The sequence below is a fragment of the Opisthocomus hoazin genome, chromosome Z (assembly GCF_030867145.1).
Source record: "Opisthocomus hoazin isolate bOpiHoa1 chromosome Z, bOpiHoa1.hap1, whole genome shotgun sequence".
Classification (NCBI taxonomy): Eukaryota; Metazoa; Chordata; class Aves; order Opisthocomiformes; family Opisthocomidae; genus Opisthocomus; species Opisthocomus hoazin.
Window position 1 is genome coordinate 4,125,162 of NC_134454.1, and position 15,701 is coordinate 4,140,862.

Consider the following 15,701-nt stretch of genomic DNA (forward strand, 5'->3'; position numbering starts at 1 on the left):
CGACTAAAATTAGCTTTCCAAACCCATTTAAATCTTATATATATATGTGGCCTAATTCTTGGTTGTTTTTGCAAGTCTTGCTCACAAATACTAGCACGTACCTTTATTTTGAAGTATTTTAATATCTGGACTAATGCATTTAGTGCCTGTGGCCTTTTGTAAAATTTTAATGTAGTGCAGGTGAAACATTTTCTACTGCTTATGATAATGTCCAGATTTCTAGAAAATGCAAATATCAGGTAAAACACCAAGTCAACAGTTCTTCAATTTATTATGAAGGCAAAATTGACTTTTACAGAAAAACAGAATGAAGAACATCACTGATCTGAAACACCACAGGTGCTGCTTAAATAAAATATTCAATGTCAGCTTGCAAAAACTACAGTATGTTTATGCATAAATAACCTACCCATTAAATTGTTAGACATAAAACATGCATCTCTGTCTTTTTATTAATAAGACAATTGTAACGGTTTAATCACACTCTGGTATTAATTTCACAAGCCCCAACTGACCATTTACTGTTTGTAGCGAAGGTTTGACCTTGGCAGTACCCCACATGTTATATACACACAAATACCTGCGTGCATGCTATCACAGGATAAGGGTTAATAATTTTTTTATCATTTTAATATGTTTATCATCAGAAATACAGCTTAAAAATACTGATGATCAACTTCCGTCAGCAGACACTTGGTCCCCTGCTTCTGTGCTGACAAGCTGAGAGTGGCAGAGACGCTGTTACGGATAGCACCGAGGTAATTCAAAAGCACGTTGGCACCATCCCTCGTTTATTACAACGACAACCAAAGCTTGGAAGATTCTTATCTGAACTGGTACCACAACAGAGATAATTCTGCTCTAATACCATGATGAAACTGAAAGGATTTACAAAGATGCTTGCACATTTTACACAAGTTTCCCAATAAGCGAAACAAGCACCAAGCTGCAGAAAGAAAACAAAGCAAAAACCAAACACCGAGCAAGCCAAGCGACCATCGCCCCCCCTGCCACGCCACACAGTCCCCTTTTTCCAAACTGTGTCCTGGTGAGCTCGTCCTGCAAAAAGGCAGCAGAGCCAAATTTCACTTTGCTACCTGTGCTAGCATCCTGCAGAATAATTATTTTTTAACTTTTAGTTCCAGCAAGTCGGCTGGCTTAGATTCATTTACCGCACGTCGTGATCGCAGAGGCTGCTGAAAACGTATACAACGCCACAGCAGAGACTCTGGGAGAAGCAAATGACTTTAATACATTACTTTAAATACGTAACTTTAAGTAATGATTTATCAGATGATATCTTGTCTTCTTATTTATGATTATTGTTGAAGGCCTCGAAACCCGCATGGTTTCTGAAGCCTGAAATTTCCATAGCAGAGGAATCTGTGATTTGCTGTGAATCTTTTCAGCCCTCAATAGATGGGAAAAGATTGAAATGCTCTGGAGATGAGTCCTCTTTATTTTTTTAATGAAAGGCTGTATAATATATTTTCTGTATGGCTGCAGCAGCTGTCAGGGAGAGCATCTCAGTTCAGCTCTATTATGGGAGAAGCAATACCCCATCCTATGGCATCGAGATACACTGAGGGGCCAGTACTGATTGACAGCTTGTCACCATGACGTCTTATTCCATCTCTGTTATGGAGAAAATTAATGTCACACCACCAGCCTTATGACTCCCTGTCATCTTAGAACTGCTCACCTTTTATCAATGCTCTAAATAACATTTCAAGCCCATCGTCTCACGGTGGACAATCTGGTCAAGGGACATTAAATCGGATGACTGTGAAATGTCATAATAAAAATGGAATGCTAACAACTTCTTCTCTAAACTAGCTCCTCTGGTTTTTAAACTGTGACAAGGGGGACCGCGGGTTCAGCACACCCGTTCTGAAAAGGTCATACAATCTCTCTTGGTCTGTACCCATTAATGCGCCCCCCTCCTCACCCCAAAAGGAATTAATCTTTTCAGACAATTGTGGTAAAATAATGGTTCAAACAGTAATGCCTGTTTAATTTGTAAGGCTCTGATGTTCAGCTACAAATGGTTAAATGACAGTAATAGAGTCATTTTCCAAGGCTATTTGATCTGATGGCAAGGTCAGCTCATTAACTGTTTTTGGCCGCAGAAAGGGTGAAAAATACATTTCTCAAATGGAAGCTACATTTTTTAAGAGGAAGAAAAATAAACCCCAAAATACAGCCACTCAGTGGAGCACAGTACATCTTGCTAGTTGCATACTCATTCTTTGTATGGGTTCTGGAGTAGAGATCTGAATACAAATCAAACATCAGTGAAAATAAACTGTCTGAATATTTTGTTAATCCTTCTCATTTTTTCCTTTTGCTGTCCACCAGTCATTTTAATAAAAACAGTAGAATTTGCCAAAAACGTATACTGATGCTACAATTTTCAAAAACATATGAGAAATTCATGCCTCTGCAATATGAACATCTTGCAAAAATATAAATTTTTTCAAATGCACATAGCAAAGTAAATGTAAGAAAAGACACACACCCATGAATATGTAAGAAATGGAAATAAATAGATCAATCTTACACCATGTAATTGTGCTTTACACTGGGGACAAAATATTGAGAATTTAGCAATGCCGATTAGCGACACACAGTCATTTCTATACTGCTACCAAATTATCAAAACCATCAGTATCACTTGACTGCCATATCATCACACACAATAATCCACAGAAACATGGTATTGTTGCACTTGGTAGCAAGAAGTATGTCACCTCAAAAGCGTACCCATCAGAAATTTATTATATTTATGAAGATCTACTCTGACAACCACAGACCATCTTGGCGGATTAAAAAATGTGCAGTAACTCTCTTAATTGTAATTATTTTTCAAAGATGGTGCACAATACCTTAGCTCTCAGTTGGTTTAGGAATATTATGTTTAGCCTCGCTAAGTCACCTCTATTAAACTGTGTTTATGATAACACTATTGGTGTATGAGTTGTACAAGCATTAGCAGACAGCTGATTCACTGGAGATAGCCAGAATAAATTTGCTGAAGCGCACATCCTGCTAATCTGTTTGAAGAATATTGTACAGCATTAGTACTAGCACTTCATGTTATCTGCACAGCCTGATAAGGTACATCTTTATTAAATTCAGTTATTGAAAGGATGTCAGTCATGGAATAGGAATATTTTAAAATCTGAAAAAAAAAAATTAAGCGGCTCTTTGTTAGTCAGAGCTTGGTTTAATGGCTGAGTGTCTAGAGAAGCCTTTCTAAACACCTGGCAGCATTGTACAATAAAAGCTTTGTAATTTTAAGTGGAAATAGCTTTTTTTTTCCTCTCTTTCTCCTTTCTCCTGTGTGTAGTGAGATAGTTACTTTTAGTGATTAGGTATTGGCAAATGCTGGAGTAAGAGCTCCCCTCTCTGTTGCTTTGATAAAACTACACAGATTCTGTGTAACGTGGGGATGCTGGGAAATGAAAATAATTTGCCACAGAATATTTTGAAATGGAAATATTGTTTAAAACAATTATTTTGATGACACAAAATAGTGCTCCAGCCTCTAATGTGCAGACAATAACTTTTCTTGCCCTTTAGCAGATGCTCAAACAAAAAGCCTCTTGGCACCCCAAACCATTTGGCATAAGCACTCACTAGAAACTGTACAGCCACTGGGTGACCCCTTAATTATTTTGTGCTAGGTAAAAATTATCTGCAAGCCAGTAAAATTCACTTCTTTATGTCACATGATCACACCAAATACCTGAATTACTATGTAAAAAGTACCTTATTGTATAAAGAGGATTTGCAGCCTTCTTGATGTTACCTGTACCAGCCGTGATAATGGTAGTAACGAGTTTAAAAGATCGTCATTGGCTGAGTGTGATAAGGATATAAGGGATATATTTAGATTTCCCTCCCTGATACTTATTACTTATACAAGCGAACACTTTGCAAACAAAGGGCAAAAGAGAGGAGCTCCATACATATCTCTTCAGTATCTCCTCTCGCTCCTTCTGGTCCTCCAGGGAGTTGACGGAGAGGTCAGAGATGGTGACTGCAGCTGAGGCTGTGAGCGTGACCAGCAACACCAGGCACCCCTCTCCCTCCTCCAGCGGCATCTCCAGCTTGTGGGTTTGCTCTTTACTCAGGGTCGACAGGTCAACCTGGCACCTAGGAACAAACACTCTGCATCAGCATGTGGCTTTCTTCAAATCAAACGTGAGCACATTGGCTTACTTGCATTCAGCCGGACAAAAAAAACCCCAAATCAGCAGAAATTCCTTCCCAGCTTCTGGAAGGATTTCTTGGCAGCTTCAACCTGTGCTGCTTGCTCGACTGCTTTTTTTTTTTTTTTAAAGCTACAACCTGTTATGCATGTGGAAAATATTAAAAAGAAGGTACAGACACTAGAAACAAGGCTAGCTAATATACTTTACTTGAACACAGTCAAAGAGAATTTTAATCATCTAGGTTCAGATGCAAATCGTACTTTTAAATTACTCCTCTTGCACAAACACAAAATGTTTTAAGTTCTGATGTGAACGTTTTTGATACCATTCACCTAACAACAGTAAAAATCTTCTCAAAAAAATAAAGTAAATCTATGTGGACTTGATTGTGATGGAGTTAACACGACTGAGCATGTAAAAACATGACCTGAGCACCACCCGGCAGGCTCAGCTCCCCTGCAGTAAGCCGTGCACAGCTCAGGGTCGGAGCTTCACGCACGCATCCCGGATAAATTTTGATGCCACAACCCCCTATATAATAAGGTGTCTCACGTTGTAACGAGCAGGGACTGCTTATAACTGCGCAGAGCGGCTGAAGGCAACTCACGCTGCTTGATCCCTTTCTGAATAACCCTGGCTGTACCATGCACTGAGCTAATGAAGAGCGGCTCCATACGTGCCAGCCCGCAGAAACAGCTTTGCAGCAACTTTAAAAATAAAACGAAGAGCAAGGCAGGAAAAACAGTATCACTGCTAACAAAGAGCTGACCGTAAGCTTTTAATCAAAACAAGAATACCTATGGGTTAGTAATTAGTCTGTGCACAGCTCGGAAGTTTTAACTTTTTAATTTGTATAATTCACAAGTTTCCTAGACCGCAACTCTGAGCATGTCTAGAAATTCAGTGCGTGTGTCAGCCGTAACGCCGGCTGGCACTGTACAGGGGTTTCTGTGAAAAAGCACTGTTTGGAATACTTCTACTTATAGCATCCCTCAGTAATGTTTTGCCCGTTTAGTACTCTAAATAAAAACAGTACCAATACTGAAATAAAGTAAATGGATATACTCTGTATATAGTTAAGCCACTGAATACTCCACTTTTAACAGCGATTATTTAATGTGACAAGCACATGTTCTATATGCCACTCTCGCTAAACTAAACATCTAGCAAATTCTTTTCATAAAATGTCAATTGATTTTGAAGAGAAAGATAATGTGGTGACTGCAGGGCCAATAAACTGAGAAAAAGGTGTCAGACATGAACAAATAGGCATTTAAGGACAGGAAATAGCCAACTATGAGAGTAAGTGTGGACTCATAAAATGGGCGCTGTGCTATCACAGGCAGATAAGGTTTGCTACAGGAAAATTTTCTTTTTTTTTTTTTTTAAATATTTACTGTCTGTTGTGCAGCTGTCAAAAATAAACCATTGCAAAGCTCATACAGTAATAAGGTTAAATTATTTTACAGAGAAAAAAAAATTCTAACTGACAGCACTTTGAGCTTAATATTTACCTTTTACTTTGAACTCTTTGGATGACAAGGAGTGAGAAATGAAATTAAAAACAGTAAGGAAAGACTGCAGCTGTTGCTGTCAGTGCAGGCTGATGGTCAGTACGAGTTCTGCAGATATGCGTAGGCTGTCAAGCCTTTATCTGGGCTGCAGCGAGGAGTATAAAGCCCTCCTTAAGGTAACAAACACTGTAATCAAGCACTCCAAGCTGGAGTAGGTTAAGGTGCGTCTGGTGTTAAATATTCTTCAATAGCTTATTTCAAAACAGATACCCCTCAAAAATAATGTCTCCACAACAATATTGTGACTTCAACCAAATACCATTGAAAGAGCCAGTTTAAACTATCGTAAAGTCGGTAAAAGCATCAGTAAGTCATTACAACACAAGTAATGCAGCAATAAGCCAGCCCTCACTCAAAACTAGGCAACAAAAGCTGCCCCCACTGGAACAAAAAACCCCTACATGCATCATAAAACCGCAAAGACTGTAAAATTACAGGGGTTAACGTCAGAGCTGTAAGCTCCAAGTTCTCAATTTCTTGAAGTTACAGCACCATTGCAGTATTAGTAGTCTATCCTATTTTTTATTTAGGCTAAAAGAAGCAACTGACAATTTGACTATACCTGTGCACCTTTCCTGCAGCTGTGAAGTATTCCTAATAGCACCACATCTAGAACAGATAACCTGAGAAATATGTCTCTATTATAGTCTGTCTGATAGATCTCCACGGACAGCCCGCCACCAGCTTGTTATCTCCTACAACCACACAAAGGGTAGGGAGTGATCTGGAAACTTATTCCGGTGGAAGCCTTCAGCATTTTTCAGGATAATTTGAGAAAAAACTAGGGTTATTCCATCAAGGAGTGTCACCGCTGCGCTTTACGGAAATCTAGGCTAAGAACGTCTCCGTGCATACACAGATGAAAGCACATTTCCCGTTCTGCGCCCGGTCCCCTCCTCTGGCCTCACCGGAGATGCAGCTCGCGTACGTCCAACGCGAAGGCACCAAGGCTCAAGGAGCACTCAGCATCAGCGGTACACGCACTTGAGTCAAAAAGGTGAGACTTTACAATTTACAGACACCGTAAGAAAAACCGCAATTTTTTTCCATTAATAGTTGAGTTTTTCACAAAAAAAAAAGTCAGCTTTTGTTTGCTCTCACACAAGATTTTCCTACAAAAAAAACCATTAAACTGTTCTTTGTTAGATCTGCTTTGCCCTCACCAGATCTTTGTATGGGACTAAAAAGAAGCCTGGCTTTATGAAGGCATTACTTAAGCAAGGGGCAATGGGCACAAACTGAGGCACAGGAACTTCCGTCTGAACATGAGGAAGAACTTCTTCCCTCTGAGGGTGACAGAGCCCTGGCCCAGGCTGCCCAGGGAGGCTGTGGAGTCTCCTTCTCTGGAGATATTCCAGCCCCGCCTGGACGCGGTGCTGTGCAGCCTGCTGTGGGTGACCCTGCTTGGGCAGGGGGTTGGGCTGGGTGACCCACAGAGGTCCCTTCCAACCCCGAACATTCTGTGATTCTGTGATTCTGTGAAGCGCTAACCCTGTCCTAGAATAACATTACAGACATCAGTAGGCAACCCACAAGACTCCTTTTTGGATTAGATTTTCCTACAAGCACTGAAGTTAACAAATACTTCTGAAGACAAACAGCTTTGCAAAGTTCAAGCTGACAATGTCCCTTTACATTTTACAGGGTGCATATACAAGTATTCCAAGCTTTAAAGGTTTGGCAAAGCTGGCTTTTACATCAGTTAAGATGTTCTCTCAAAAGATATTTGTCGCTTACAACTGTTTCCATGGAGAACAAAGATGCTGTGAGGATGAAGGTGAACTTGAATGTTACCAGAAAGCGGTGCAGAATGAGCATTTGTGGTGGGAGAAATTTTTGTCTTGCATTCTCAAATTGAGGACCATGAAAAATTACAGCCATTTTGAGAAGACCATAAGTTGCATATGACCGGCCGCTGTCACACTGAAAGCAGGAGATAACAGTAATTTGGGGCAATTCACTTCCTTATGGAATTATTATTTACACGCTGCTGCTGAAAGAGAAAGTTCTACACCTGCGAAGAGGTCAGCCTGAAGAATTACGGCAAAAATAGCCATTAACTCCACAGACAGATTTTGAAGCACGGCTATAAATTACATTTCTGGGAATTTTGGGTTTTTGGGGCAGTCTGAGTGTTTCGCACTGCTCCGTTGCTCCACGTTGTATGGTCGCTGCGTCGGCATTAGCAGTGGAACGAAGCCCCTGGGTGCTGACCCTCGGGAAGAGGCATGGAGGCATGTTCCCCTGGGTCAGCTCTGCACGTCAGCATGACCAGGTGCCGGGTGGATCTGGATTTTCAGGCCTTGGGAGATCAGAAGGGAGAGAAACCACGCAAGTGCCTGAAGCTCATGTGCCAGAGTACCGGAGATCAGTCGCTGCAGGAGCGTGGCACAGCCCCCGTGGAGGAAGGTTTGAAGATTCAAGGGGAACACGCCGCTTCTCTGAAACTGTGTTAATTGCCCAAAATGTTAGAAACACATTTCTGATTTATTTTTTAATTTGAATGTATCTGGCCTTTGGTTCTTTTTATGCCTTTCTTTACGCGGTTGAAAAAGCCTTTAGTGCCCTGCGTTTTCTTCTAGTGAAGGTACTCATATACGATAATCACACCTCTTCTTCATCTTCCTTTTGATATGCTAAACACCTTCAGCTCCCTATACATTTCCTTGGAACGCATCTCCTGCAGCCCTCAAATGACTTTTTGTAACTTTTCTGATCCAGTGAAATTCTCCTGCATCCTTTTTAAAGCGTGGAAGTCAGAGCTATATGTAGTATTTTATTATCAGCATGTCTAAGAGGTAAAAATCACCTCCCCTCTCTAGTTCTAACAGAACCTGGAATGTAAGACCGTGTTGGCACCCTGGTGAAATATCCTTGCTAATGAATGAATTACAAAGGTAGCGACATGACATAGAAGGCCTCTTAAAAGCCAGGTGGCCAGGCAAGGGAGAGACAGCAGATAGCGAGATCATTTTCTCACATGACAAAATAAAGCATAAAAGAGGAATTGGCACAATGCTAAGTGATAGGGACAGAAAAGCACCACTTGGCTACAACCCAGGCAACTTAATTATCATCGTGACTTGTTCAGGAAGACAGCCTTTTAACTCCACTGTGATCCAGGTCTATGCCGCTCCAAAGGATGCCAAGGAGAGGAAACTGTGCGATTCTGCAATTAGAACTGAGCTGGACACACATCAGAAGCAGCGAGGCATGAACTGCTACAATTTGTGAGACTCCGAATCCTTTATCGGCAGAGTACAATGCTCCAGCGAAACCAAGAAACAAACGGAGAGGGGAAATTCTGCAAAGCACCGACAGAAAATGACACGGCTCAGAAAGACGGGACTGCACTAACGCGGAGTTCTTGGAAGAACCAGAGTGCGTCATTTTTAAGTGTAAAGATAACGAGGAAGAAGTAAAATGACAGACCCCACACGACGCTTGTGATGGGTGGTGGATAGAGGTGAGAGACTGAAAACCAGGAAAGATCCCAAAGGAGTTGGAGACGAGCTCAGCTAAGTAGGACAGTGACTGAGGGGGAGCGCGGCGGCGAGCTCGGGGAGCTGGAGAGGATCCATGGGAAGCGGGGAGCGCGCTGCCTCGCTGCAGAGCTCCGCAGGACCCGGGAGCAGTGCTGCCGGGGGCCATGCAGCAGCAGACGGAAAGCAGGAACGAGCCCTGCTCTGTGGGGTAAGCCAGCCTCGGTAGCGGAAATACGAGAGCCACTTGGAATACAGGACAGTCTCACCGAGCAATGTCTGAATACTGACAAGTGCTTATTGCTTGATAAAAGAAACACTGTCCGTGCCACAAAACCCTGTTGATGGATTTTGAAATGACAGATTAACATTTTCCTAAGCGTAGCTCTTCACATTAAAACTACAGATTTACTTTAGAAATTCCACAGACAGAAGAAAGTACTTGCAGATGTGTTATGACTGATATCTCCTACGATGTCCCTGCGGCACAGCCATACACTGCAGACACACACTGTCACCCATGCAACTTCTTTGCAGAGAAATTAATGCTTTCCTCTGCTAAACCAGCCTACTGCTTCGATGAACACGATGCCATCCTACCTGGCTCTTCCCTCACTACTTGGTCCAGGCAACTTTGCGACAGCCTTCACGCAGCTCCAATCTGTGCCTCCCAGAACTCCTCACAAACCCCTGTCTCCACCCCTAACCACCTTCCACACTTACTGTCGCGCCCCTCCTATCTAGGCAGCCATTCTGCTTTTCCTTCAGCCTTCCTCTTATCTCGCCACTCTTCCTTCGTGTAAATAATAAAATATCTGGTAACAGAAAGTTACTGAAGATTTGTGAGCCAAAACTGAAATGTTTTTTTGCTTTCTAGCAGAACAGCAGTGCCTCTGCATTAATAGAAGAAGTTAAAAAGTGCAGAGACAGTAATAAATACGGTGTGGAATACCTGAAGGCCAAATTTTGAGATGCAGTGTTTACGTCTAACTCCCTTCATCAACGTTCAGAAATGGGCGACAGCTCAGTGCGTCTCAGGATTTGTCAAGGGCAGGCCTGCCAGCAGCATTTTTAGACTTTAATGCTTTGGGCAGAACCTTCACTTTACACAGAGAAATGCATCTGCAATAATTTAACTTTAGTCATGATGTATAATCAACTATCACACACACACAGGCTGTTGTAATGCACACGTGCACACAGTTCAAAACTCAAATTACAGCAGCACATTTACCGTGATGTTTAAACTTTGAAAATAACAAATCCTTCCAAAGTTACTTCAACAGGCAGAGATGTTCAAACCACCATGTGAAAAAAGTATTTGAAAGAATAGCGTAATAAAGCACTATTCATCATTCCAGAGGAAGACATTTTGTCTCTGTAAGTTTTGCAAAAAAAAACTTCAAGATTCGTGAATTTCAACATTAGCACAGGCTTTCACACCTACTATTCAGAACCTCTGTCTCGGGCAGCAGTACCTAAAAAAGAAAATTGCCTGTATTTTAATATAAGCCACAGTCTCCACAACATCTCTAGAAAAAAAAATCTAGGAAGAAACATTAGCAGCAGCATATTTAGTGTCCTTCACTCAACTTTATATGCGTGTTGGAGTACCCACGCACAGCTTTACAGCACCGCTCCGTTCGCTCTGATAACGCTCAGTCTCCCACAGTGAAATTACATAAATTTCAGTGGAAAAAAATAAAACTGAAAAAGACATAAGTATTTTATATAAAAATCCCACTTCAATTTAGAACTTTGAGTAACATATCCCTGAGCTTTCTGATTAATAATGCAGCAGCACAGGTCACATATTGCTAGGATATATGTGCGCCCAAAAAACCCTGTATGGCCTCATTACTGTGAAAAAATCAAACAGACAAGACATAGCAGATCAAGTGCTGAAAATATAAATAATTAATTTTCACTATTTTAACTTTTGTATTTTGTAACATTGATTATATGCTGTGTACCCAGACACGCACACAAAATCAATCTGAGCTTTCATGACATTATTTAGAGACATTATGGGACATTTCCATTTTCAACAGATAAAAATTAATACACAGCTTTAATGAACATACTATAGACAAGGTCTGTTCTAAATTTGCATCAGATGGGGAAAAATGATAGTAGTATCTGTAAATACTGATGAAAATAGATATAGACGAAGTCAACAGTAATTTTCTGGCACAAAATATGAGTAAAACTCAATGTCATTTTAAAGATAAACACGCATTTTTCATACCTTTAAATAATGCTATAAATCCTGCCGTACTGGACTGCAAATAACTTCAGCTGAATAAAACTGCATGACATGGGATTTACTTATCCTGTATGTTCACAGAAACAACTTGTTCTCTGACAGCACTCATTCTTGACAATTTATTGCAGCTGTCAGCAGCCAATTTGTTCAGATTACTGCTATGCATAAAGGTGTAACAATCATGAGGATTTATTAGCTGATTATCGTAAAGGTGACAGTCAGGATCGCCTTCAAAAATGCAGATAATAAGAAAGCTAAATAATTACAAGAAGATTAAAATCATTTCACCTTCATTTTGATCGTAGCATTACCTACATAAACTTACTGCAGTATATGCTTTTAATCACAGGAGTATATTGACTCAATATGGAAGAGAAATGATTTACTCATAGCAAAAACACGTGAATATTAAATGTACTCAAACTGAATAATATGCACAGATACATACGTATTTCTACCTATCAGATGAAGCAACGACTAACGCTGCACAGGCAAGTCCACATGATTATCTGAACGCAAGACGGTTGCCCATGTGGCTTTAGCTGCTGGTGCTTTCCAAAAAAAGAACTTCTAGACCTCATGTCTTTGGCCCTGGAATGTTGCTTGTTTTAAAAAAACTGTATTCAGAAGAATGTCAGAATTTAATCTCCTGCATGATGAAGCTCAGTTCTGGTCAAGCCCAGCGTTTCCTCACACAAATCAGCATACGATCGGAAATGTGTTTTCCTCAAAGCTTTAGTATCAGGTCTTTTCGCAGGCTTTTGAAATCCCCAGATAAAAACTGAAATCATACTAGGATTTCAATTTTTTAGAGTATTCTAAAACTCAAGTTCACAAGGTGCTACATCCTTCAAACCCATGAAGAATGCACACAGCTGAAACTCAGATGAATTTTACCAACACACAGCGCTCCGAGGTAAGAACAGAAACCGTTCAGTCATCATCTCGCTCCAGGAACCACCATGCTGAACGTGCCTGGGCACCATGGCGAAACCGCAGCTTTTCGCTAGTTCTGCGACAGATGGATCTTTCTCCTTCTCTGAATTAGGATGCCACGCCATCACTCCCACCCTCTTAACATCCTACCTCCTCGTATAAGCCACCCCTTCCACTTCCTCTCCTGTCCTGCCACCTCAAAGCCAGAATCTCACTTCCACGTCATCGGCCTTCTCCAACATCTTCCTGCCCTCAGAAAAGGACCACAAGCCCAAGCCCTTGCAGTCTGACCACACATGCCATCGCCGCCTTGTCACACTTCCACCTCCATCCTAGACCTTACCACTTCCAGCCTAAGTATGATGACACACACAGGGCACACAGAAGCCTACGTTCCTCATTTCCCACTTCTTTTACTCCACTGAAATGCAGCACAGATGGAATACCATCCCAGGAGAAACTATGATATTGTGCTTTAGAATAAAATTTGCAAGTTACAGAGTTTAGCACAGACAGAATACTTCAACTCAAGGTGGCCTCCTGTGCTTTTTCCAGCAGGGACCTGGAGTCTGTCCCTTCAGCCTTCCACTCGGCGACCACGTTCTCCCACAGCCAGCTCAGTTTGGAACCACTAAACCAGTTTTAATGATGGCACTCTTCAAAGGGATCCCCTGGCAAAGCAGCTCGGTAATGCCTGTTTGGCACAAAATATTCTGCTGACCTTCACACATGCTCTGCAAGTAGATGAATATGGAGGACACAAAAACCCAACACCAGATCTCCCCTTCTCTGAGGGGAGACCTTATCGGTCTCTACAACTACCCTGGAAGGAGCTTGTAGTGAGGCAGGTGTTGGTCTCTTCTCCCAAGCAGCCAGTGACAGGACGAGAGGCAACGGCCTCAAGCTGCGTCAGGGGAGGTTCAGATTGGATATTGGGAAAAATTTCTTCATTGCAAGAGTGGTCAGGCATTGGACCAGGCTGCCCAGGGCAGTGGGGGAGTCCCCATCCCTGGAGGGGTTGAGAAAACATGAAGATGTGGCACTTCAGGACATGGTTTAGCAGGCATGGGGGTGTTGGGGTGATGGTTGGACTTGATGATCTTAGAGGTCTTACAGGTCTTTTCCAATCTTAATGATCCAATGATTCTATGAATTGCTCCTTTAACAAACTTCTTCCTCTGTTTTGTCAGCCTGGTCTGCTGTTGCCCCCAGTGAGTAAGATCTCTTCAATCAAGCATGGCTTCTCCCTAACCATACCTTGGGCAGGCAGGACATCTTCAAGAAACAATTATTTTCATTTGCATTTAATAAAAATATTCCTATACAGCATAACAGCTGCTGCTTGCACATGATTCAAGGAAGTGGGAAGATCACAATAAGATGAAAGGGGTTACTCTCCATCAATGAGCAATGCTAGAATACCAACAGGAAGTCTTTTGTCTCCCTCTCACAGCATCATTATCACTTTTCAAGGAACCTGAATCAAAATATTCAGCTTTGTATGTGTGCCTTGAGACCCACAGAGCCTTACCCGTGGAGCACGATTCGGCTGTGCTTTACAGAATTAATTTACATGTAGCATAACACACACACGGAGCAAGTCTGTAGTTCCTGTGCCAAAGCATTTCCAGCTTTTAGAGGCAGCCTCGAAAGGAGAAACTGCAGAAGAGAGGTCGATGTAAAGTGGAGCTGTCAGGTGTCAGTGATTTTTATCCGCAGTGACTGGGAAAGAGTATCAGGGAGGGGGAATATTAAGACCTATTTTTGTATTCAGATTGAGCTTGACAAATGACAAAGTTTTTCATGGAGATCTTCATGGAGAGGAATTTGTTTGCAGGTCGCATTATACAGAGATAAGGTAGCAAGGGAAGGTGAAATGAGAGTGTCTGAAAGGACAAACACGCACACACGGACTGCAGAGAGGTCACAAACATCAGAAACAGCAAGATTTGGGGAAAAAATACCACTGGGGTTGTTCAAATCAGTTATACACTGGTTATGCACTTTAGTGCACTGATGGGCACTACAGATTAGCTTTGTCCAAGGATCATCTTTTCTGGTATACACACGAATTACATCTATTTAGGAAAATGACAGGAAAAAAACCCAAAATAAGGTTCTTCCACTGAAAAATGCTAAAGCCTTCAAGCATTCTTCTTGGAGAGAAGAGCTCTCATGCAAGCAAAATTTTGGGCCTAAATGAAATGTAGAAATCTTTTATTACCTGCCTAACACCATGCAGTTAATAAATAGAAATAGATGCACACTTCAGATGTACAACTTTTTTAGGTATCTGAAAAGCTACCTAACCAGCTCACATGTTTGAAGTCACTAATTTTCCTTCTCTAATTTCTCTATCACATTCTAATTTAGGTTTCAAATGCCTCTGAGCAATAATGGTGTCTTTTATTTTATGCAATGCTCTTAAAAAGACTTTATAATTACTGGTAACAGTAACAACATAAGTGCTGCTTTGATGACAGTGTTCTGAAAAACCTCATGTAAAAACTCTGACTCTCACCATCTTTTGGATAAGAAGATTAAAGTTAAGCAGAAAATAGGAATAATCTCCCAAGGTATATCACTTGTTGACATAGGACTAAATGATTATGTTACTTCAGAAAAAAAAGTTATTGTTACCATATGCGCCAGCTGAAATCAAACGAGGGAAAAAATACAATGTAAACTTCAAATATAAAGTTATCATCACATCCATAGGGTTTCACTATACAAAAAAAAATCGTACAGTGTATATTTTTGAAAAGTGGTTCAGTCGATATTAAAGCTGTTTGTTTGCCACAGACTCTGAGTGTATTCTGAGTTCCCACAACTTATGGTACGAAATAAACACAGAATATTATCCAAGTGATCTAATTTGATAAAGCAACCCATTACCCTAAACGGAATGAGAGGGACAAAAAGGTCAGTAGAAACATAACCACACTGACAACAAAAGTAGAATCACAGCATCACAGGATGCTTTGGGTTGGAAGCGACCTTACAGGTCATCTCGTCCCAACCCCCTGCAGCGAGCAGGGACATCTGCAACTGGATCAGGGTGCTCAGATCCCCATCCAACCTGGCCTGCAATGGTTCCAGGGATGGGACCTCCACCACCTCTCTGGGCAACCTGGGCCAGGGTTTCACCACCCTCATGGTAAAAAATTTCTCTCTTATATCCAGTCTGAATCTCCCTTGCCTTAGTTCAAAACCATCACCCCTTGTC

The 15,701-nt window shown here is 41.4% G+C and overlaps 1 protein-coding gene across 3 annotated transcripts in view; it reads right to left on the reverse strand.

Moving 5' to 3' along the window:
- The window catches only part of MCTP1 (multiple C2 and transmembrane domain containing 1), a 311,022-nt gene that overhangs the window by 118,786 nt on the left and 176,535 nt on the right, over positions 1-15,701 (reverse strand). For all 3 annotated transcript variants that reach the window (XM_075411266.1, XM_075411268.1, XM_075411267.1), the window contains exon 9: positions 3,972-4,158. In XM_075411266.1, the coding sequence (XP_075267381.1) occupies positions 3,972-4,158 (187 nt within the window). The remainder of the gene's footprint in view (positions 1-3,971; positions 4,159-15,701) is intronic.